Here is a 25716-nt window from a genome sequence, read left to right as displayed (position 1 = left end):
ACCCCCACCCCCCTCCTCCTCCTCCAGCTTCTCAGGACACAAATAGAGGCGGCTCGTGCCGAAACACGTGCAGACCTCAAAGGTTTCCCAGGAGAACCGTCTGAGCATCCAGTCGTGTTCCTCCGAGTCCATTCAGAACATTTATTTCCGTTTAGAAGATGTAGTTGAGATATTTTGAGGCCAATTCTGTGTATTTTCCATTTCCATTTCCATTATGGTAAATAGGGTATTTCTGCTCTGGTAAATGGATTGAATTGTTTAGATGTTTTCTGCTTTTTGAGAATACAGGGGAAAAAAAATACAAATTAGATGTGTAATCTACTACTTTGTGTATTTATATGTATACCATTCTCCTCTTAACTGAAGGGTCATTTTCATATTTAGAAATAACATTTCAGACAGTCTTAATGTTAGTACCCATCCATAACATTTTATATTGGCCTTGTAGTGTCCAGCTCCTCCATCACATTACATTACATTACATTGCATTACATAACATTACATTACATTGCATTACATTGCATTACATTACATTTACATTACATTCCTGCAGCCACCAAACCTTCCTGTTCCATCTCTATTCTGAAGCTTCTTACAGAGGGGTTTGTTCACGTTGTATTATGGTGATGTCTGTTGGTTAAGTGTATGATCCGGATCCCATGATCCGCTCCTTTTGGCTGAGTAGCAGAGCCTCTCGGGCCGAGGCGATGCTCCTCGGCTCATCGGAGCAGCAGAGATCCGCCATTGTCGAAGCCTCGCTCTCCCCCCGACGCCGCGTTGGCAAAAGTAATCATTTCTTTTTCCAGCTAACGTCGCGCAAACTTGAAGAGAATCCTAATTTGGCCTGTTAGATGTCGAAGGCTGGAAGATGAACACGGGAGGATGGGAGGGGAGGCTGGAGGGGGTGGGGGGGGGGGGGGGGGGGGGGGGGCTGTGAGGGCGTGGGCAGCCAACAGCGGCGCCGTGATGGTCGGTCAGAGGTGGGCGGCGGAGATGTGGCGGATCGGCGAGGTGATAATTGACTTCTGTCATCGATCACTCACTTAGCAGCGACTCGACCGCCTACCCCCACCCCCCCCCCCACCCCCCACAACACGCCACTCACAGGCGGCAGGAGAGCGTCCGTCTCTGTCGCCTTTGTGGCTGTCGGGACAAAAGGAAGAGACTTCCTGCGCCGTCTGGGGATCAATGGGAGCACTCAGGGGTTTCACTGCGTTCCAAAAATTCAATTTAGCGACAGAGAAAAATACAGGAAAATAATTCTGTTACAGGTTCTTTGTGAGCTCCATTTGCCCAATTCGTCCGCCGCCATCTTGGATTACGGCCGTTGCCATCTTGGCTCTTTTGTGACACACATGAGCACATTTAGGCTATGGTAGCGACCTGTCAATCAACGCAGCCCCCGCCTAAAGCACTTTATGGTCCGTTTGACTCATAACGGATCTTCATTTACCGAATAGAAGAAGACGTTTCCCACCGCTAAAGACAAAAGACGAGTCGCCACCTGACTCAAGTAAAGAGGCTAAAGGAAACAAACAACCCTTCGCCTTATTTAGTTGGTCTATGCAGCACTCGCTATCAGCAAGTATCTTCAACGTAAGAACTTGTACCGGTCTTGTAAAAGTGGTGTCGGTCCATCCACGCTTATCAAAGTCATTAATTAACTCACAAAACAAGGTCAGGGTTTGTGCAGAGAGCGGAGTTGTCACTCTGGGGAAATGCGTTAGCTGCAGCAAACGGGGGAATAGAGAATTAGTGGATAATTAAGTGCACAGAGGATGATGTAACAATTCCACTACTATGCAGCAAAGGGTTGCAGTTTGAAACAGGCAGCTTTTAAATAAAATCTACCGATAATAATGGGGATATTTACAGAATGAGCCAAATATGACACAATGTCACAATGGAGGTCTCTTATTCTATCAGTACAATTCTTTTAATTGTGTGATTTTAAAAAAAGGCTTCTAAAAGACGTGCTTCTGCTCTTGAAATCCTCCCATGCAGGGTTTTTTTTTGCGATGAAACCCCTTCACTCCGAGTGGAGGATCCATGAATCAAAATGGAGAACATTGACTCGTGAAACACTCAGTGTCAGTGCTGAGGGGTGTGTGTGTGTGGGGGGGGGGGGGAACAAAGGCTCTTGGTGGGGGAATACATTCACATCGCACAGAAGTATGTTATCGGGCGGCGCACATCTCTTCAGGTTTTCATTTCTGGCGTATCGGCGGTCGGCGGTCGGCGAGCCGGATGAAGAGGGGCCGGATTACAGCTCCCTGTTACACAAATGAGAAAAGATGAAAAGCCCACGGAGATAATTAGTCCTGCAGAGGAGCCAACTTGGGCTCGCTTCTTCTTTTGGGGTGGCGGGAGGGGGGAGGGGTCACTTTTGTCTTGGGATTTGGAGGCAGACACACAGTTGATGCAATGCATCGATAATGCTTATGATGCTTCAGCCACTTCTCTAAAAACTTCTCTACCCATTAACAGCAATAACACTCTGTCCTTTTATATTTTAGGTGTTCAGAACCTGTTGATGTCTCTGGAAAGATGTCGTCGTGTTTTCTCTTCTCCCCCCCCGCGCCCTCGACGCGGTTTGACCTTCTTTTCTCCCCAAATTTCCCCGTCGCCTTCCATCGATCCCGCTGGCGCTGCTTCTTGCTTTTTATTCCTCAAACCAGCGGGACACCAGATGAGCTAAAAGCCAATTACAATAATGACAGAGGCTTCTCGACGCCGGGTTGTAACCAGCACCTTTCCTGCAGGTACATGCGACCTGCACAGTGCACGCAGTGCACGCCACTCAGCGGCTTTAACAGGAAGGCTGCAGTGTTTTTCTGAATGGAACCGACTGTGCCTTCTCTGTTGGAATCACGTCTCTCCCGCAGCCCGACGGCGCAAATCCCTCTGCAACGTTCTGCGGGAATGATCGGAATACTAAATGGAAGCCATTAATTCGGGCTCTTAAGGGGGAATAATAACGGTGGCCGCACATGTCATTCTCTCCTCTCACCTCGATCTCCTTCATCGACATCTCACACCACACTGGACACGTCACCGCTATCGCCGATAACATCCGATTTTTGGTAATAGCCTGTAGGCGGTAATCAAGATGAGATCCCAGAGCCCGACGGAGCCCGACATTGAGGGATTTTCTCAGGAACATGATATTTAATATGCATGAGGTAAAAAGGAGGGCAGGAAATGATAGCAGAGATATTTATGTGCGGGGCGGGTTAACCACAGCGTGTCTTTGTCTTTGGCCTGTTTGTGTCTGACCAGGAAGGAAAAAGGTGACCTCTCTGCTCTTGGTTTTTTTTCTCCTTCTCCCCCTGCAGACAAGTCTCAAAGTTTCGTTTTCTTTGACGACGGTAAGCTGTGCTAATTGGATGAAAAATGTCCAGCAGCGGCTGCGCTCAGTGGCGTGCTTCTGTACCAATCCCCCCCCCCCCCCCCCCCCCACCACCACCATCATCAGCGTGCTGCTTGTGTTGCCCCCCCCCCCCCTCACACTCTGGACTGGGTCAATCCATTGAGTCATCAAACGGTTGCAGACACAGATACCGATGCAGCGTTTCTTCTCCTTTCTGAGATGGCGGAGCAGAGGGTGGTGGCGGCGTGCAAAGAGAACCCCCCCCCCCCCCCCCCCCCGCCGTCCCGCATCTGAAAATTGCTGGTTGTGTACGCAGCACTTCACTTCGATATTGTTTTCCCATGTAGGGCGCTGGTTCATTTCCCTTTAATGAAATGTGTTCTTTTCGTGCGAGTGACTGGAGGATTAGAATTGACGAGCTTTCTAAATAACAAGGTTTTCCTCATTGACCCAGTCCTGGTGCCCCCCCCCCCTTCCCCCTCCCTCGTTGCCCTGTGACATCACACGTGTGCTGCATGGGTTTCCTCATATGCAGAGAGTGTTTCATCTGCTGTACGGATCCTTTCTGTATTTAATCACCTTCTTCAAAGTGCACGCTTTGAAGCAAAGCAATCATTTCCCTTTGTGCGTACCTGTGTGTGTGTTTGTACGTGTGTGTGTGTGTGTGTGTGTGTTGATGGTTGCGATCACGGTGCATCTTCAAGCCGAATAAGATCGGTTTGCTTTATTTAGGTCACCTAGGGGCCAAATGTACGACGCCCCCCCCCCCCCCTTCAGGCGCCGTCGATCTGTGTGTGTTTTTTTTTTTTTTCACTTTACGACTGGCAGCCAAAAGAACATTTACATGACTGGTCTCAGAGCGCATTGATTCATTCGCCTCTTTCTTGTTTGTGACGGACTGGATTATCCCCGCATGATTTGCAGAAATTGCAATCTGTCTTCGCCCCCCCCCCCCCCCCATTCCGACCGAAACGTGTGAATAATGCAGCTAAAAGAATTCAGGACAGATCAAAGGGGCCAATCCAGCCATCCAGCCTCGCCTTCCTCCTATGTTTCATCACTTTCCATTGAAGTTTGTCACATTTGATATGCAGCGTGTGAGCATTTGTGATTTCCCTTTTTCTTTTACCCCTTTTTCTCTGTGTGTGTGTGTGCGTGTGCGTGTGTGTGTGTGTGTGGGAACGCCGGCGTTTGCGTTGCAAAAGCTTACGAAACGCTGCAGAAATCTCCATATATCTGACAAGTAACAAACGCGCACGTCTTAATTAGTCTCCCACCTGATCGCCTCGGCAACGCACGCCTCATCTCCACTTAACATCCGAAGCGGGTCGGCTCGCCTCGGCAGGCTGATGGAAGGCGTCCCACGTGGGGGGGTGGGGGGGGGGGGGGTTCACCGAGGAGATTGGGGTGCCGGAGGTTGAAGTAAAGACTCAATCAGTTCTGCTCAGCAGCCAGTGTGCGGGGGTGGCGGGGGGGGGGGGGGGAGAGGTGACCTCTCACCCAGGAGATGTTGAGTGTTTATAGACGTCGTGACGCAGGATGCAACAACAACAGCAGATGTGAAACCCTTCAGTGCACACGCTTTCATCATGGAGATATTTTAGTTGTTAAACTATCGAACTGATCGATTTTGCACACGTTTTCCAGTCAAGGCGCTCATCTCATGCACGTTTTTGTGTGCACTGCAGAAGAAACACGGCTGTAAGCCCAATGCTAGCAGCGTTAGCTTCTCTGCGGTGGTTTCGGCCATGTTGGTTCTGACGATCGTTTCGACAGGGCTGATCTTCACTTCTCTCTCCGCCTTCGTTCCCACCTCGGAGTCTTTCTTTGGTCTGATTGCGTCTGTCTCTCCTCTCCTCTCCTCTCTTACCTGCTGTCAGTGAGAAATTGGATGTTTTTTTTTTTATTTTGTTGCTTGGCTGTCAGGCTTTCTGCTCTTAATTGAACCCCATCTCCTTTACTTCTGTGTCCCTCCCTGGTGTCTCTCCCTCCCGCTCGGCTTTTTATCTGCTTTTCCTTCTTGTTTGTCACGTTCCCTGTTTTTGTACAATTTTGTTTCCCCCCCCCCCCCATTCCCTCGGTCTTCCTTTGCTCCTCTCTCTCTGTTTCCCTCTCTGCACGTCTCCTCCCCCTTGTTCTCTCTCTCTCTCTCATTTCCCTCAGCCTCTCCTCTCTCTGATTCTCCCTTCCCCTTCCTCACTTCTTGAGCACTGTGATACTGTTGTCATGGCGACGCCCATCATTTTCTGGCATGGATGGAGGATACTTTATTGATGAGACGGCATTGGCAGAGAGAGAAAGGGAGAGTGACGGAGGGAAGGACAGACAGGAGAGAAAGGGGCGACGCCGCCGGCGGGGTAAATTACAACGATATGGAAATGATGGTTCGACATTTTGCGCCCCGTAAGTCTCGCCGTGCCGATGAGCGGGAGACAACGTTCCAAGCTGCTGCTGCGCGGGCGAAATCCCTGCCGTAGAATAACCCCCCCCCTCCCCCCAAAACACAAATTGTTCAAATGGGGAGGGAGATTCCTCCCTCCATGTCTGATGTAAACATAAAGTACCTCATCCTATTGAGACGCAGACACACACACACACACACACACACACACACACAAACAGACAAGGCTCCAGACCTCTGTTGAACATTTTAAGAGGCAGGTTCCATTTTTTTAAATAGTCCCAGATGCATAAATGTCTCAAAGCGGACCTAAGGTCCGTCTCAGCGTACCTGTGTTTGACCCGTGACCTTTGCCCTCCAGTCCACCTGCTGTCAGAGACCATCCAGGGGGTCACCGCCACCGCCTCCACCGGGATCCAGTACCAGCAGTCCTGGCTGTGCATCCTGTAAGTCACAGTGTGCGTATGTGTGCTCGTGTGTGTTCATATGAACAATTAGTCCATTTGTCATCGACAGACTCATTCATCAACAATTGTGTTAATAGGATTGTTTTATTTAATTATTAGAAAATAACACGTAGTAGCATCTCAAAGAACTGGTAAAGATTTGATTATGGGAAATTGTTTTAATTTGACAGCTACAAAGGGTGAATGGGATTTAACTATGTTTCATTATTGTTTTTATTGTTATTTCTAAGCTTTTTTCAACTGCAGGAATTTGTGAGTGAGTGCATCTGCATTTCATTACTGTCTACCTGTGGCGTGAGAGGGGGCGTGGGGGGGGGGGGGGGGGGAGGGAGGGAGAGGTTAATATATGGAAATGAAGGGCACTGCTGGTGAGGTCAGGCGTTGACATTTATAAAACCTCCTCCGCTCCAGATGCAACGTGAAGTATCTCCAGAGGCGTCACGTGTGCATCTCCCGCCTGGAGAGGCCACAGAACTGGGGGGAGAACTGCTGCGAGGTCCGCTACGTCATCCTGATCCTGGCTCCACTCAAAATGGTAACTGCCCCCACTCCCCCCCCTCCCCCCCCCCCCCCGCACACACAAAAAAACAAAACATGTGTGGGATTTATTTTTTAATTAATCGCTTGTAATGTGCTGCCAATCTTTCTCTCATATTTGCCGAAATGCGTTTGCTTTGAAGTCCAACTCAGCATCGGAACAATGTGAGCAGTTGATCCTCCGCTCTGCTTTCAGCTACTTTGGAGAAAAAAAATAAAGGAAACGTATAATTAGTTCAGCAGTATTAGATTTTACCCCGAAGTGGCCGAAAAGGACAACTGAGAAGAAAACCCGAACTGCCTTCTGATTACATGCAACATTAATTAAACTAATTAGTCGTAATTGAGCAATTTTTACATTCCAATTGACTCAAATAGCTGAAGTGCTGCCAGGCAGCCAAATGCCTGTTGAACCGAATTCAATGCGAAGCTCTCGTGTCCCGTTGGCTGAACCTTGGTGCCACACGGACCCTTCTCCCCCATCAAAACATGAACTCTTTCTGCCTCCCATCAAGCCACTCAACCCTTCTTTCCTCCTCCGCCTCGAGCTCTCAGCAGCGCACGCGAGTACATGCACAGACGCACTTCACTGATCGCCCGGACCTCTCCTCTCCTGATGGAAACCTCCAATCCGCAGACCGGAAGATAAAAGGGAATTTCTTCACGCTGCGTCTTGGTCATCCCTCAAAGCCTTTAAAGCCTCCGACCCAACCCTCCAACTGTGGCTCAGGCCATCAGCGGCGCTGCCCAATGAGCCCAATGCATCCCCCCCCCCCCCCCTTCCGGCTGTCGGACGGCGTTTGAAGTTGACAACACCGCGTGACTCGTTGTGCGGTCTCTACTGCCACACGGCACCCAGGGGTAATCAAAACGAGTGACCTTCCAACCCGAAGGACGAGTCCTACCGACGGTTCCTTTAGGTCCACTTTCTCCCAATCAGTCTCAGTCTCCTGGGCGGATTCAGTGGGAGGAGACCCCCCGGTTTGGGGGTCTCAGAATCGCGTCTCTTTGCAGATGACGTGATTCTGTTTGCACAAGCTGGACGCCTTATTGAGACCTCCAGTCAGAGGTTTCCCAGGTAAATACAATCCGTAGGTAGATCCGGTCGATCCAGAGCCCCAGTGGAGGGATTATGTATGTCGTCTGACCTGGGAGCGCCTCCGGTGGGGGGGGGCATACCCCGCTAAGCCTTTTACCACCAAGACCCGGCCTTGGATCAGAAAAGCTGCTTCAACGACCCGGTTAAGCCGCCTCACCTTTTCTTTATTTTTTAATAAATACATAAGTCAAAGGTGAAAACCAGACACTCTTCTTTCCCTGAGATGTTTTTATTTTTGTTGTTGTTGCACAGAGGGAAAACACTGTGGTTCCGCGCATGATGCTGAAGTTAGCATTCATCTCAGAGCACACAGTCTTACAGAAGACGCCTCCTAAACCGATAGTCTGACTAAAGGTCCATCGCTCGGAAATAGAGCCTTTTTGATTATTCCAGATCCTTTCTCTCAAATTCAGTTACCGACGTGAGAAAGCTTAAAGGCTTAAACTGTTCTGTTTGCTGCAGCTGCCGCTGTACGCACTGAGCCCGGCTATGTTGGTATCAACACCACCTGGCTTACGAGGCTTCCCTGGCACCATGTCCCAGAGCCTCCCAGGACATTATTACCACCACTCTCTGACTTGTGACAGATGTGGGATTATGGACAAAAGCCCCCCCCCCCACCCCCCCATAACACCCATCTCCAAACCTGCCACCTCTCAAGTAGTAATGTGTACATGCTCCTTCACAGCGGAGCAGATTTCTATCTTCAGTTGTGCATTAGAGAGAGAGAGGTGTATTTTGATCTGGTACGATATCTTTGTTCTTCTATTCGGTTAATGCACCCCCCCCCCCCACTCACGTTCCGTCTCCCTCTCTCACAGAAAAGCACCAAGACAGCGATGGAGCTGGGCAGGACGTTCGCCACCCTCTTCTCCGACATCTCCTTCAGGCAGAAGCTGCTGGAGACCAAGACGCAGGTGGAGTTCAAGGAGGCGCTGGTGTTCCAGATGCACCAGCTGAGGGCCACCAACCAGCCGCCCACGGTCCTGGGGAAGGAGGAGACAGACCCCCGCAGCCACAAGCCGCTGCAGGTGGGCAAGCGTGTGTGTTTGTGTGTTTTGTGCAACGTTACCCAACTTGAGTCATAGCTCATGCACTTGTTCCATCGGCGCTCAGGTCCCTCGTCACAACGGACGCTTGACCGCCAAGCCCTACGGCGGCCCCCTAGGGCCAAGCCCGCCAAAGGGCCGGTGACATTGTTGGCCGACAGAGTGAGCTTTAGAGCTACTGACTGACTCCCCCGACCCCCCCCCCCCCCCTACTCCCTCCTTGCTCAGCTGCCTTGACTCCTTGATCTTTTTCTCTCCCCCCCGATCAATCAGCATCAACTGCTGCCTCCTCAGTGGGCAAATGACCTCACGTCTCTCACAGGCCCGTCAGAGCTGCTCCACTCCTTAGCTACACACGCACACACACACACACACACACACACACACACACACAGGGCTCAATGCCACGGACCAACATGTCCTCCTAATGCTGCCGTTGACAGGCCAGGGCTCCCCTTGTGTTTTTTTCTTCTTCTTTTCATGGGGGGAGGATTTTTGCGAGGTGTTCATCGCGAGGCTTCAAAGGCTCAGCGGCACTCAGCGGAAGAGAGAGGCTTGTGTGTGTGTGTGTGTGGGGGGGACGGGTGAAATCAAGAGGAAACAGGAGAGGAAATGAAAAAGAAAGACCACTTTCTCCACCTCCGGAAACCTCCTGCCCCCCCCCCCACCCCTTCCTCTCCTTTACAGAAACGAGGCCAAATCGTTGTTGAGTTGTTTCACGTCGACTCCTCACAACGAGCCGCCAACAGGTGGACAGTAATTCCTCTCCAAGACTTTGTTTATCAAATCTCAGCCAAATGCTGGTCATCAAGGCCCCCTCCCACCTCCCCCCCCCCCCACACACAGACAGGAGGACTTGAAGGGATGAACAGGGCTCTCAGAGCGAAGCAGAGACGTCCTTTTGCTTTCAGCTTGTTGACCGTGACGTTGTTTTGGATTAATTTATTCGTAGTTTTAGTTGTATCTATTTTCTAATTATTCTCTACCAATCTGACTGGTGATGAGGACCCACGCGTCCTCACGGGGACTCTGACTGGTGATGAGGACCCACGGGTCCTCACGGGGACTCTGACTGGTGATGAGGACCCACGCGTCCTCACGGGGACTCTGACTGGTGATGAGGACCCACGCGTCCTCACGGGGACTCTGACTGGTGATGAGGACCCACGGGTCCTCACGGGGACTCTGACTGGTGATGAGGACCCACGGGTCCTCACGGGGACTCTGACTGGTGATGAGGACCCACGCGTCCTCACGGGGACTCTGACTGGTGATGAGGACCCACGGGTCCTCACGGGGACTCTGACTGGTGATGAGGACCCACGGGTCCTCACGGGGACTCTGACTGGTGATGAGGACCCACGGGTCCTCACGGGGACTCTGACTGGTGATGAGGACCCACGCGTCCTCACGGGGACTCTGACTGGTGATGAGGACCCACGCGTCCTCACGGGGACTCTGACTGGTGATGAGGACCCACGCGTCCTCACGGGGACTCTGACTGGTGATGAGGACCCACGCGTCCTCACGGGGACTCTGACTGGTGATGAGGACCCACGCGTCCTCACGGGGACTCTGACTGGTGATGAGGACCCACGCGTCCTCACGGGGACTCTGACTGGTGATGAGGACCCACGCGTCCTCACGGGGACTCTGACTGGTGATGAGGACCCACGCGTCCTCACGGGGACTCTGACTGGTGATGAGGACCCACGCGTCCTCACGGGGACTCTGACTGGTGATGAGGACCCACGCGTCCTCCCGGGGACTCTGACTGGTGATGAGGACCCACGCGTCCTCATGTGGACCCTGACTGGTGATGAGGACCCACGCGTCCTCAGGGGGACTCTGACTGGTGATGAGGACCCACGCGTCCTCACGGGGACTTTCAGTAACACAGAACACAACTGGATTAAGATTCACTGGAGCAACGACACTCAAATAAAACCGAGGAATGACACGAGTGCAACGATACAACACATTGGATTGAGTTCAATCCTCACTACGTAACTCTCCACCTGTTGTTGTTGTTGTCTCACTATTGTCCTCCTCGTCCTTCACTACCCCCCCCCCCCCTTATCTGCTGTGTTGACTCTATTCTGCCTCCCTCACTCTGACTACGCAGCTTGTTATCCTGATGTTCTCCCACTATCTGCTGTGTTGATGCTGGACTAACTGGCTTAGTCTGGTCTCGCTGTCCCCCCGTCCTGTCTCACACACACACACGAGACCTCTGTCCCACAGCTGGTGTCTCTACACTATCGTGTTCTAAACCTGCAATCCTCAGTGTCACGACGACTCTTCTGTCGTTCCGTATCTGTTCAACCCTCCGCCTGCTTGGCGCCTCCTTATATCTGTCTGCAGGCCTCCTGCTGGCTTCTCCTTCCCCCACCTAGACATGCAAATATATTAGATTCATCCCTACTATTCCATAGAAATCACATCAATTTGAACAAATTTAAAACTAATAAACAATATTCTAATGTTAACATTTAAGATAAAAAAATGTAACGCTTCTAAACAAAATTCTAACATCTTTCTAATGTCTTCTGCCTAAAAGTAAGACATCAAAACACACACACACACACACACACACACCCTCGTGTCCCGTTTGATTTCCTAATTCTATATTCAACAATAAAATGAAACGTTGAGTCATTGTTTAATTTGCTTAATAAGCCCGTTTAGAACCATGCAGCTACTCCTCAACATCTGGACCCCGAACGCTCGTCTCCGTGGAGACGCAGTCTTTGAATTTGATTCACATTAGCTTTTTAGAAAGCCCCCCCCCCCCTTTGAAATCACCAGTGTCTTAGCTGAATCACCAAGTGGGTCATTTCTGATCCCGCTGCGTGGCGCTGCACAGCGGAGTTTATGAGCTGGACGCAGCCTTCAGGCACACTGTGCTCTTGCAGGTTTTTTGGAGGTCGCCATAATAAATAAAGCAAAATGCCTGAGAGCAAAGTGTAAGAACGATGAAAGTGACGGGTAATTCCCCCAGTGGATCCAACTCCTTCATCAGATACCAACTTCAACCTCAATCGATGTGGTCTCTAACTACTCATTTCATTTCTTCACCTTTACACACAACTAAAGCGTTGTTTATTTCCCTTTCTAAACAACGACAAACGTGCAAAAGAACTCAATCAAATTCATGTTGAACATCATATAATTCTTTGTATTTTGTTGCTGAAATGTCAAACACACACACAAAGAAGAATAGAAAAGCCACTCGCCGTGGCCCCACCGAGCCTGCAGGTGGTGTACGAGACACTCTGCCCCCCCCCCCCCCCCTGCAGGGGGCGCTGTCCCCTCCGGTCTAACCTCGTCTCCTCCCTCCTCTCCGCAGTGCAAAGACTTCCTGAAGGCCGGCCGGGGGATTTACGAGGACTTTCGCCGCCGGCTGCCGTTCTACCCGTCCGACTTCACGGATGGTAGGCCGGGCTTATGGTGAAAGTGAATCATCTCCCTTATTAAGCCCCCCCGGGTGTGGTGGGGGGGGTCGCCGCCTGCTCCACCGTCCGTCTGTCACCCTTTGCCTCGGACACATCTGTTCTCCATCTGTGTCTCAGCGAGGGTTTGTCTCGCTCCCTGCAATGTGTCGATGCTCCCGTATGCCCCCCCCCCCCCCCTCAGTGTTTCAGAGTCCTGAATGTGTGGAAGTGGTTCTGCGATGACTCTGCTCGACTTCGGGTATTTTCCCAAACGAGAGGAGTAAACGTCGGCCCTGACGTTGTTTCAAAGTGCCTCATTAAACCGTATCAATTAACTCATTGATTGTTTACAAAGACATTCCACTCCATTTGATCTGATTAGAGGCCAATTAGAGGCTTTGATTCCAAAAAACGAGCGACCCATCTTTATGACGAGGGAAGGTCTTCCAACGCGACCAACCAAAGGACTCGTGGGTTTAGGAGGTGACCTTAGCCTTCAGGGGCTCACATGTTTGTGTTCGTCTCCCCCCCCCCTCCAACCCCCCTCAGGTATCGTCGGCAGTAACAAGACGCTGCTGAAGTACATGACCACGGCCATCTTCCTCTACATCGCCATCCTCCTGCCCGCCATCGCGTTCGGCTCCCTCAACGACGAGAGCACGCGCGGCGAGATAGGTGCGTGAGCAGCGCGCCGCCGTTTTCCCATTTCTTTATGTCGCAAGCGAAGAGAAAAGCTCCACGGAGCATCCGATTGGCTGATACTTTCTCCATAGAGAATTGAGTGCTGATTACCACAGAAGAAGAATTTTAAGCGCAGGGTTGCTTGTATTTAACGTTACTTGCTTCCTTCTGTTTAAACTGCACTCCACACACAAAGTACGTTTATTGTGTCTTTTTTGTCATTAAAACAAGAAGATTAGTAGAAATATTTTAAAATATTTGATTCTGTTTCATAATTGCTACATAAAATCTGAAAAAGCTTCCTTGCGATAGAGCTTTTTTTTCTTCTTTCTTTTTAGCCGCTCAATCGTCCAAAAAAGAAAACAAATGATCAGACTGGATTATTTTTTTTTCCTCTCTCGCCGATTAGAGCGTCTGATTAACTTCTGTTCCGCCTGCCAGACGAACTGATTAGTAGCTTCTTCCTGTGTGTGTGTGTGTGTGTGTGTGTGTGTGTGTGTGTGTCCTCTCTGTCTAGATGTCCGGAAGACCATCATCGGCCAGAGCATCGGCGGCGTCATCTACTCGCTGTTCGCCGGCTCGCCGCTCGTCATCCCTCTGACCACCGCTCCCCTCGCCATCTTCATCAGCGGTAGGCCCTCGGCGCCGCGCTGCGTTCAGGGGCCCTCGGCGCCGCGTTTAGGGCCCTCGGCGCCGCGCAGACGGCTTAGTAATTTTAATACCGGAGCGGTTGAGTTCTGTGTTGCTCTCTCTAAACGGGCCGCTGAGCGCCTCCTCGGGGGGGGGGGGGGGGGGGGTTAAAGTTCCCAGCAGCCCGTCTGTGCACCACAACCCGCCGGTTTGTTAAGCTGCAGCTCGTCTGCGCGCAAATGTGTTTGAGATTACAACTAAACTGTTGTGTTTTCAACAAATCTGTTGCAACTCCTTTTGTCCTCTTTTGGCGGAATGAAATGCTCCTTTTCTCCTCTTCTCCTCTTTTACTGCACGTGTATTTTTCCGGGGATAAAGCTGCTCCTCATTGACCTGGCGTGTGCTTTTTATCGTGATGGATTAAAGCAGCATCAGCTCGTTTCTCGAGCCTCTTGATTGCGTTTCTTCGAATGATTCTCAGTGATTCGAGGGATCTGCGACGACTACAACCTGGACTTCCCGGCCTTCTACGCCTGCATCGGCTTGTGGAACTGCCTCTTCCTCATCCTCGCAGGCATCTTCAACGTCAGCCTGCTCATGAAGCTCTTCAAGAGGTACTTCTCACGCTCGTTTGGAGGAGGAAACGAGGAGGAACATTGCGCGTGGCATTCGGGGTCTTTGGATCTTTCCAACCACATATAAATATAGCTGAATGATATCTGGAGGTGATTCCTTCATGTTGGGCTCAAACTCCAGGATGAACTGATTGGTGGTGAAACGTCGCCCAGATATTTTGTTCTGTTTGCTGACGGCATTGAACCGTCATTTATTTATAGCTATTGTGTACTTTTATTCAGGTGTTATGGTTTAATTCAGCTTCATTCATCCAAAGTCTTCAGATTAAAAAGCATATTTTCCTGAAAATAGCAAAATGTTTCATATTGTTTAACAATTTATTACTTAACTTATTCTAAACCTACTTTTTACATGTTGTACCCAACACCAAGATAAATACATTTTTAAATACAGTTGTACAAAGGGAATTAGAAATGTACTTTTGTTTTCTTTTATTCTATAACGACCTAGCGTGTGCTTCCATGTGTTCCTGCAGGTCCACCGAGGAGGTCATCGCGCTCTTCATCTCCATCGCGTTCGTGGTGGACGCAGTGAAAGGAACTTTCAAAAGTGAGAAACCCGTCTCGTCCTCGTGTCCCAAAACGTGTTCAAGCTGTGCTCTCAGGGTCCGGCTCACTCATTATTACTATCGGCCGTCATCTCATCTGTGGACACGTCGTCATGAGACCTTTAAACGGATCCCCGGCTATTTGATTAAAAAACGGCCATGTAGCTTCTTTTCTGCTTTTCAGAAGAAGCATTTTTTTTTTTTTTAAATCTGTCCTCACTGGAGAACAAGCCGTATTCTAGAAAAATCTGATCTACCCCCCCCCCCCCCCCCTTCAACGCACCTCATCTTAGCATACCATAAATATTTCACACAAATGAATTCACCCCCCTAAAAAAACCGAGATGACGAGGGCAGAATGTCGTTTATTTCCAGCGCGACGTCGTCCCGTTTCTCTCGCAGATTGCCGGCTGCAGTCGTTCAATTTCCAGAAACCATTTTTGGTAAAATACGCTGCGAGCTCGCACGCCATTACCATAACATTAACCCGCGCCGCTTTGTTGACACTTTGCATCCAAAAAATATTTAACTGGGCGGGCCTTCGCTGTGATGGAGAGGCCAGAGGCATGATGGGAAGTTTGCTTCTGCTCGCGTGGCGCCCTCGCACACGAGGCGGCATGCTGCCGTTCGTGGAGGCTTTAAAGCGGAGGTTTGCTGAAGAGGTCAAAGAAGACTTTTGAGAAGAGCAAGTCTTACAAAGACAGCGTTCGATTTGGTTGATTTGGGTTTTTGAAGTTTGAACAGTTTGTTTTGGTGTGAACCGCAGATTCATTTTAAACCGAATCAAAGCGTGCAAACATGTCAGAATCAGGATTAAAGACTATTTCAACATCTAGCTTCACTTGGACCGACTGTAAATTCAGATGCTTTATTTGTGGAGCTCTTTGGGAAGCTCTTCAAACTGTCTTCAACACTTGAATGAAGGAGAAGGAGAAAAGCTAAAGACTTTGTTTAAGGGTGCTGATACATCGATCAACATGATGATTTTCCACTTGAGGTTTCAGCGGAGCTTCGTCTCCCCCCCCCCCCCCCCCCCCCCCAAGAGGGTCGTCCCCCCCCGCCCTCCGTCTCTCTCCGTCTCACACGTCTCACCTTTGTTCATCGTCTCACGCGGCTGAAGGCAGAAAGCACAGGAGACCTAAACAAAGGCTTTGTGCCACGTTTGCACATTTCTCACACACGTTGACTCTTACTGGCGTGCTGCTTCTATTCCCGGCTTGACTCCCCCCCCCCGTCTGACCTCAGTCTTCTACAGGTACTACCAGGCGCCGACGCTGGCCAACAGCAGCGCGGGGGCCTTCCCCGCCGCCGCCGCCACCGCCACCGCCGACCTGCTCAGGGCGAACGGGAGCCAGGAGGCGGCGGCCGCGTTCGCCGCCAGCGCCCTGCCGGCGTCCGTCATCCAGTGCACCCGCGAGAGGCCCGTCCTGTGCCTGCTGCTGATGCTCGGGACCTTGTGGATGGGCTACACCCTCTACCAGTTCAAGAGGAGGTACGTGAGCGCCGGGACGTTTCCAGACGAGGCTCTAACCGATGTCCCGGGCCTGTGATTTAATAAGCATCAATATTCTTCTTCTGATTGCGCCCCCCACCCCCCGATAATCAAATCAACCTCAGAGCTGGATTGAATTGTGTAAGCAACAGGCGGGCCGAGGTACTTAGGCAGTGTCAGGATTGCAGCCATTGTCCTTGTCCCGTCTACGGTAATTCTATTCTATTCTATTCCTCTATCATCTGCCCCCCCCCCATACCCCCTCCCTTCCCCCCTTCAGTCCGTTCCTGCATGCCAAAGTGAGGGAGGTGCTGTCGGACTGCGCCCTGCCGATCTCGGTGCTCCTCTTCTCCTTCATCGGCTCCTACGTCTTCAGCGACATCGAGCGTCAGTATCTTTTTGTTGCTTCTTCACATTCTGACAGCCTTCAGGTTCAAATCATTCAAATCATCATACGATTTTAAGATTTCTGTGAGTCAGATGTTTTTTAATTCATTCTGTGAACGCATTAGATATTTTGCTGCCGTCGTGTAAAACTACATAAAGAATAAATTGCTGGACCTCTGCGGTGCCCTTGACCTTGAAGAAAGAAGCATTGAGGGATGCGCTCTTGTTCTTTAAAAGTCTGCAGATCACAACCAACTGAACTAAATAAAATAAACCAACACCTCGTCTACGCCACGTGCCGTGTGACCATCAGCTGTGATTCTGGGCCGTTAACCAGGACGAACACGAGGGGAACTTGTGTTTTAGAATTGATTTCAACTTTCATGAAGTGGGTTGATTGCGAAACAGGCCCGTGGTCCAGTGTCTGAAGGTGTTGTTCTAACCCACTTACAAGAAAGCTCAGAACCTTTGATCAGCCACAGAGAGAGAGAGAGAGAGAGAGAGAGAGAGAGGGGGAAGATGTTTGTACAAAGCAAGTCTCTCAGTCCCAGCGCGCCGCTGCATTCGCACCTCGGGGGACTCAGACCCGCTGGGGGGGGGGGGGCTCCGACCCGCTGGGGGGGCTCGTTGGGAGCTTGTTTACTCCCCGTTCATTCCCTTGTTTTTATGTTCCTTAATCAAGGCTCGCGCCAGAAAGGCGTTGGATGCTCTCTGCGTTTTCACCCTCTATTGTGTCGCATCACTTCGACTTCGAAGGCTCCATTCATGGTTGCCAAGGCAGCAGCTGTTCTCCTGAGGGGGGGGGGGGGGGGGTGAGAAACGGAGACCAAACCCTCAAGTGAATTCAAATTTAAGTGACCGGGCAATTTTCTGTTCCTTCACCCCCAGGAGACAATGAGTCATAAGATAATAGGCCCATTGTTGTATTGTCGTTACTTCTTGAATTTAACCAGCCGCACTTAATTCAGCAGCATTTGAGGGGCCGAATGAGACATCCGATATTTGGAAAAAGTCCAGCTCCTCTGTGTGAAGACGGTTCTGTTGGTGAAGGTGGAATGTGAGCTGCTAGCAGATCCCTCTTTTTAAAAGGGATGTTGATGACTCTTGTTTTAATGGAGAAGTAATCAAGCAGGTCCTGAACTACAGTTATCTGACAGAGTCTCGTGGGTGTAATTAGGGCTGAAGGATTATTTTCACTATCAATTAACCCGTGGAGACCCACAGAGGCCCATGGTGGTCATGGGTGTAGATCGTCGTCATCGTCGTTTTATTCCACTCAGGAATGTGCAACATCGATCCAAAATGCCTCCCGTTTCCAGAGGATGAGGTTATTCTCGAGGTGTCATTTGATACGTTTTAAGTGGTCTCATGATGTTTCTAAGCCGCATCACATATGAATAGAATTCGGCTCGTTGGATCCACCAGCATCATCTCCCCTTTCCATAAAGACTGTTGTGCAGAAATATTCAAATACACCATTTTAAAATAGGCGGAAAATATAACACATTCATTCATTCTGCATGGCATTATAATACAGTTTGTAAAGGGCGGACCCTTGGGTACCATAGAGACTATTTATATTCCAATATTAAGCAGAGAGGTCCAAGGACCCCTTTGAAAAGGACAATGCCCTCTGAATGGGAGTCGGAGGCGTCATTTGGCCCCGTCGGGGACGAGCCTGATGCCTCGCTTTGTTTCAGAAGATTCACTCCCTTGTCTCTCTCTTCTTCTGCGGACAGTTCCCGTCTTTAAAGTCCACGACCGGCCCGTCTTCAGGGTGGCGCCGTTCGAGCGGCTGTCGGCCATGAACGTCGTCAGCGCCATGGGCCTCGGCTTCCTCCTGGCGCTCCTCATCTTCATCGACCAGAACATCGTGGTCTCGCTGACCAACGCGCCGGAGAACAGGTACCCAAAGCGCGGCTCGATGCGACCAGATCCTCGGTGCACGTGGGGGGGGGGGGGGGGGGGGGAGCGATTCTGGTGCATCGACTGACTTCACACGGACCTCCCTCGAAAAGCCACCAGGGACCTTCGGGGTTCGGCTGGAACCGGATCTTTGCCCGATCTGTTAGGTGGGGGGGGGGGGGGGGGGGGAAGTGAACTGAGTCAGATTGTCGCATCCTTTGAAGAAGCCTTGGCGATTCCTCTAAATTTGCATCGGAGAGACGACTTGTGAAGCCTCAGCCATCAACGGGCCCAACAGGGAAAATCCATAATGATGGAATTTCAGCCCTTATCATCTACATGTGTTGGGTGGAAATTAATTGGGTCTAAATGTCTTTTCCAAAACGAGGACTGGAAGGCAAGAAGAAGGCTGCTGTACCCAAAAGAAAAGTTTGACTTCAGACAGCCTCCATCCGCTCAAAACTGTCATCGTTTTAATTCACACAACTATAAACTATGTGTATAAATATGTCTTTAAACAACACTCCGCCTTCCATGGACACTCACTAACAATAGAAATGAGACTTTTCTATTTCTGTTTCCTCTTTGATTCTTTTATCTTCAGCGTTCTTTTGATGGCTCTTTGAGTGTTTTTCGGTTACGGCAGCAGGACACTCCATAGTTCCTCATCAATATCATCATCATTTCTGTGGACACTCGAGCCGCAGAGTGAGATTCACGGCACCATGAAGGTTACCGCGGCGCCGTTTGATGACGTATCGATTCGGGGGGGGGCGAGTGAGAACATGCGGGACGGGTTCACGGGGGTGGCGTTACCCCCCCCCCCCCCGGAGGGCGCCGGGGCCCTGGTGCGCGTGCTAACGCTGGTGTCCCTGTCCCTCCCCAGGCTGCTGAAGGGCACGGCGTACCACTGGGACCTCATGCTCTCGGGGCTCATCAACATTCTGATGTCGGTGATGGGGCTGCCCTGGATGCACGCCGCCTTCCCGCACTCCACCCTCCACGTGCGCCAGCTGGCCTTCGTGGAGCAGCGCGTGGAGGGTGGCCACCTCTACGAGACGTGAGTCCCCCCCCCCCCCTTTCGCCGCCGCCAATCAGACGCCCGACTAAAGGTCGCCCCCCCCCTCCCTCCCCCCTGCAACGGGGCGACTGGTGATTTTGTGCTGCAGGGTGCGGCTCTTGATTGCGTGGTTGGCGTGTAACTAACCCCGTTCCCTCCGGGTGGAGGAGGTGGAGCAGCTTTTAAAGGGACGGGAGGATTAAGCTCGTCATTGCGGCCACGCGGCGGCGTGCAAGGTTACAGCCGGCGCATTTGTGCAGGATTTCCTGAAGCAGTCGAGGGTGATAAAGAGGGCAATCGTCCATATGAGCAGGAGATCTAATCACAGGTATTGATTGTAGAAGAATTTACAATTCAGTCTCTGGAAGTATGCCCCGGAATTTATATTTGCAATTTTCCACGAACATTTGCAAGAGTGGCGAAACTTTTTAACGTGGTGACATTTTACACAAGTGAGTCCTCTTACTATGTAGCACGTTCCAAGGGCAACTTGCTCTAAAATGAAAAGTGAATGAAGCAGGAGACGTACAATAACCGCTTAAAGTAAGGTTTCGTTATGTTGAGAAAATACTGAAGAAAAAAAAAACGTTTCAGCCGTGAAAGAAGCTCAAACCACTCGCTCCAAAGAAAGTTTGGAGAAAGTTTCCAAGGCTGTTCCTTCAGATGGGATTTTAACAAATAAATCAGAAAGAATACAAACTAAAGGAAAACGAGACACAAGTTGGATCTGCATTCTTAAGATCTCACGTCCAGATGTTCCGATGTTCATCCGCCTCAAAAGCGCTTTGAGAGGCACTTTTTGCTTCTTAGATTGTTTTTCGAGAAGAGAGGTTTTCGAAAAACGAATCGTCACGAAGACCTTTAATTATCCTGCGACCTCACCGCATTGTCTCCTGACCCCTCTGTGGGCTTCTGCAGCTTCGCGCTTGTCAGGACGGACGTTTCCGTCTCACTCCAACAAGGGAAGACTTTTACATGTCGTCATTAAAAACTCCTGATGGGTCCGTCTCTTTATTGAGGCTCACACAAAAAAAAAACAAAGGCCGGGGACATGTCCCTAATACTGAGCTTTGTCCCTCACGGTCCAAAATAAGAATCGTATATTTGGTATATCCTGCAAAACTGAGAATGTCTCAAATAAAAAATGTGCGAGGACCCTGATAAGAAAACCCTGGAATAGAAACGTTGTCTGCTGCATTGTACAAAACCATTGTGTGCGCTCCAGTTAGAACATTTGTGTGTGTGTGTGTGTGTGTGTGTGTGCGTCTCCTCAGCATCGTCCAGGTGAAGGAGACCCGGCTGACGTCTCTCACCGCCAACATCTTCATCGGCGTGTCGGTGCTGCTGCTTCCTCTCCCGCTGCAGTGGATCCCCAAACCCGTCCTGTACGGCCTCTTCCTCTACATCGCCCTCACCTCCATCGACGGGAACCAGATGTGCGACCGCATGGCTCTCCTCCTCAAGGAGCAGGTGAGAAACCGTGTGTGTGTGTGTGTGTGTGTGTGTGTGTGTGACCATATGTCCAATGCTCTGCAGATCAAACGTTTGACTCGGTGCCGGCCGCCGGGGGGGGGGGGGGGGGGGGCGACCCGACCTGAGGCCCATTATACATGCACATTTTAATTTTTGTGTTAATTTTAATCCACTCTGGAAAGCGCGGGGTGGTGAGTTAAGACGGCTCAACCAGCTGATGATGATCCTTTATATATATATATATATATATATATATATATATATATATATACAGCCCGGTCAATCAGATGGATTGAAATCTAAAACCAACTCTTAGTCGCGACTCTCCCCCCGGTGTGTCCGCTTTAATCTTCCTCCTGGGGGGGGTGGGGGGGACAGTGGCGCCTCCAAATGGCAGCGAGAGGTAACTGTCCATAGAAACCCGACCCTCCATTGGCTCAGACGCGTGGGACTTTCTGATTGATCAACAGCTTCCTTTCTGACAGCCGATCGGTTCGCAGGAGACCAGTTTGTTTTTCTTGGTGTATTTTTACTCATCGAGTGCCGGTTTTAAAAATAATACCAGCGACTTGTCTCCCCCCCCCACCACCTCGCACACTGACACAGGAGACCCCTGGCGCTATAAATAGAGTCCGTGAGACAACAAAGCTCAAAGTTGTTCATGATGTAAAGCGGTTGCGTGGGCCGTCCACGTCCCTCAGTCCGCTCCGAGCCCCGAGGACAAGAACCTCCGGGTGGATTATGTTCCTAATCGCACCCCCTCCGATCCTCTCGCCCCCCCCCCCCCCCCCCTGCAGACGTCTTACCCGCCCACCCACTACATCCGCAAAGTGCCCCAGAGGAAGATCCACTTCTTCACCTTCCTGCAGATGATGCAGCTGCTGATACTCTGCACGTTCGGCATGTACCCGATACCCTACATGAAGATGATCTTCCCTCTGCTCATGGTCATGCTCATTCCGATCAGGTACGACCGCCCGCCATCTTCTCCGGTGCTTGGGAACAAAGCTGTAGTTTTCGTTTTAATTTCATACAATTACATGTTCTCGTTGAATAAGGAGGTTTGACACGTTTCAGGCGGATGGAAACGTCGTGTGCTGCAGGTCATCTGCTCAGCCCTGCATTATGTATTTGTGCTATTTGTGAATTCACAGAGTAATTCTGCCGTCTCCGTGTGGCGCATGACAATAAGAGACTGCACCTACTTAAACGCACAGACATTCGGTGTAAAACCGGCCCCTTTCTGTGCAAGTAACAAATAACCCAACTCGCAGAGATTCAGCTGATAGCCACACGCGGTTAGCGTGACGCGATTAGCATCTTCAAAGAGTGACTGAAGAGCCTCCAGGGAAGTCCACACACAGTAGGCGGCTTTCAGCCGAGGAGGAAGTGGCGAGCCTGATGTGATGAGGTCTGACCCGGCGAGGGTCTGTGGGTTGTGTTTGGCGCTCGATGCCTGACGTGGATTCTGTCTGCTCTGTGTTTAGGAACAACGTGCTTCCTCACATCATTGAGGCCAAGTACTTGGACATAATGGACGCCCAACACATGTAGCTGCAGAGGGAGACGCGTTCTGGATCTGCAAATAGACGTCTGGAATTTAGATAAAGAGAGGAGGAGAAGAAGAAAAAAAAGAGAAATATTTTTCAATGCAAAACCGTACGGAAGCAAAAAAGGGGATCAACTGACTGTTTTGATTTTTGTATCTGATTAGAACTTTCTTGCAGGTGAAGCACTGTAAATGTGAGAAAGAGGTGAGAGGCGTGTGTCATGTAAACGTGGACAGACCGCAAAAAAGAAAAAAAACTACCCGTCCAGAACTCCTCGTTTCACACCCATGACCCCCCCACACACACACACCTTTACATTTACATATAGTAGCATCTTCCAGCGAGTCCCTCCGTGTGTTAAAGCTAAAGACCAGTGCTTCGGGTGCTTCTCTTTGACACTTTGCACCCACGTTGCGTCATCATTTCCGCAGAGGAGTTAACGGGCAGGAATTCTGCATTCAGGCCTCCGCCGCGTAAACCTGTACCTCTTTGTAACCGTGTCATTGTGCAGTGTTGAAGACCTTTGCATTCCTTCACCTTTTAGCTGTGATTCCCTTTTTTTCTGTGAAGGACACATAATATTTAGTCCCTAAGTCAGTCCAACCAGTGTCAGCGTCCATGAAGGCGGAAAGAGGAGCGCGTGTGTGTGTGTGTGTGCGTGTGTGTGTGCGTGTGTGTGTGTGTGTGCGTGTGTGTGCGTGCGTGCGCGCGTCTTTGTGTCACATCACTAATCTGTCTTTCATGTAGCTTCCTGCCGGCTCTTAGAAAAACCTCATTTTTAAGGTGAAATTTAAGCTCTCAGACGAAATAACTTTAAAAGACATTCCACAGGTATGTATGTAATTATTTAGAACGACAGCACAAACCAAAACATATAGTGAAATCTGTATCAAATTATGAAATATATTAAGAGTATATTATGGAACTATACAAAATATTCTAGGTTGAATTCAAATATAATATTTATTTAGTTTCACCTGTACGTAGAAGGAGCGTTTTGTGTGCAGTAAGCTGCTCCACATCCCACGGTTACTGATTCCTGTATCCTGAGCGTCTCGTCTCATCAACCACGTTCCTTCCAGCTTCACGTCCAAGTCCAACACGTTCTGGTGCATTGCTAGTGAAGACGAAAGTCAGGTAAACGTAAACGAAAAAACAGAAATACATTTAAATATATATATATATATCTGTGAGCTTTGGATTCAACAAAATTCCTTTATTTTTTTGTGAACATGTGCTCAGAGATGAGTTTTAGAATAATCTGCTCTTGTTTTCTATTTAGATGTTATGATTAGATTAATGCTTGCAAACGTTGTCATGTAATAATCCACATGTCTGGAAAGATTATCTTGTTATCTAATACAAAAAAAAGACCAAAAAAAAAGTTCAGTTTCCAAGCGAGCGCTGCTTTTGCTTGCAGCATGACTCGTCTTGGCTTTTTTGATACCACGTGACGCCCGATGGACGCGTTTGCTGCACAACACGCACGCACGCGCGCGCGCGCGCAGGCAGCCGCTCAAGACGGTCACTTCTCCACCAACCCAGATGCAACGCTCGATATTCAGCAATACTGTGTATAAAAATCCGGGTTTCCCAGCGACGGCGAAGACACGCCTAGCTGCATTTTTGAGAGACGATCTTGTCGGTCCATCCTCACGGTATAAAAAAATAAAGAAAGAAAGACCCCCACTCTGTGCTGATTCAATTACGGCACAATAAAAAAAAAGAGAGGAAGTTTTCCCCTCGCTGCCGGCTGCATGACTCACTCTCTCTAAACGGCAGCTTCCCCCGACTCCGTCTCATGCAGATGTGAGGAAGATGTCCAATTTGAGCAGATGTCTCCCGCCGAGATAGCGGCGTTTGCATAATCCCCCGGATGGAGGCTTACCGGTGGAGAGAGGGGAGCGAGGCGGTGAAGGTGTGAAGTGATATGTGCAGTTCGCAGAGTTTAGTTTTTATCACGTGTCCGTTCTAATCCACGGCGAGGTGTTGGTTTCCAACCCGAGTGCAGAGATCTAACCACCCTTCTTCTTCTGTGACAGTGCTGTTCCTCCCTATCTTCTCTGTGCTGATGATCTTTTGGAATAACTTCTCTCAGAGGATTTAACATTGGGTTCAGAGTGAAAGACATGAGTCCCTCCCCCCCCCCCCTCCCTCCCTTTCCTCCCCTTGTAATTGAATTTGTTTGAAAATTGCGTACTGTGGTGTTTCTTTTTTCTTTCCTGGTTTCATATAGCCTACTTTTTCTAATCATGAATGTAAGGTGTGGATTTTTATATAGCATAATAATAATTTAGGTGTCAAACAGAATCTGTAATTTTTGTCAAAAAGATCAGCTATATTTGTAAGCTGTAATATGTAAAAAATTAGAAAAAAATGGTTATAAAACAGAATGTGTTGATTTATTATAGTATGTATATATATATACTGTACACTGAAAAAGAGAGACTATCTCAAGCTGTTTGCCAAATAAAAAGTAGTAGTGATGTAAATGTGTGTGAGCTTGTGTTCATTGGGGGGGGGGGGGGGGGGTCTTTATGGTGAGTATTTAAGTGATTTAATTAATTACAGAATTCTTCACTTTGAATGAAATGGTGTTTTTTTATTGTTTTAGTTCCCCACAGAGAACACGGGATGAACTGTATAGAGGTTGAAAACAATTTCCTTGCATATTCCTCTAAGAACCCATGACTCTCATGGGTGAAGACTCTGAAATGGAATCCTTTGCCACGGCTCCCTCGAAGCTGAAATGGAAATTGCACCCTTTGTTGTGCACAAGAAAACTATCAAAATCCAGCTGGCAGGTAAACTGAGGAATCTACAGAGCGGACGTCCGACCCCCCCCCAGACAATAAAACCCTCTGCATGTTTCCTCTCGCACCACCTTCGTGACCAAATGTCACTTTCATACCTGAGAATTGTCATGAATGGTGAGGAGATCGTTCTCAGTCATGGTCCTGATGGGATGAACCTCTTAAAGTGTGCAGACCCCACAGCT

At 49.7% G+C, this 25716-nt stretch overlaps 1 protein-coding gene across 1 annotated transcript; it reads left to right on the top strand.

Moving 5' to 3' along the window:
* Window positions 1–2990: 2990 nt before the first annotated feature.
* On the top strand, window positions 2991–25204 carry slc4a11 (solute carrier family 4 member 11). Its single transcript, XM_062557394.1, has 17 exons — window positions 2991–3083; window positions 3212–3368; window positions 6133–6217; window positions 6650–6773; window positions 8696–8905; window positions 12273–12357; window positions 12907–13032; window positions 13556–13669; window positions 14150–14282; window positions 14780–14853; window positions 16097–16343; window positions 16624–16730; window positions 18470–18635; window positions 19522–19695; window positions 20970–21165; window positions 21966–22135; window positions 22656–25204. Exons 1-17 carry the CDS (start codon window positions 2991–2993, stop codon window positions 22720–22722), a joined length of 2328 nt encoding a protein of 775 aa, XP_062413378.1. The 3' UTR covers window positions 22723–25204.
* The last annotated feature ends 512 nt before the right edge of the window (window positions 25205–25716 follow it).

Source organism: Pungitius pungitius, chromosome 14 (genome assembly GCF_949316345.1).
Source record: "Pungitius pungitius chromosome 14, fPunPun2.1, whole genome shotgun sequence".
Taxonomy (NCBI): domain Eukaryota; kingdom Metazoa; phylum Chordata; class Actinopteri; order Perciformes; family Gasterosteidae; genus Pungitius; species Pungitius pungitius.
Note: the sequence above shows the minus strand (reverse complement) of the source record. Positions and strands in the feature narration are given on the sequence as shown.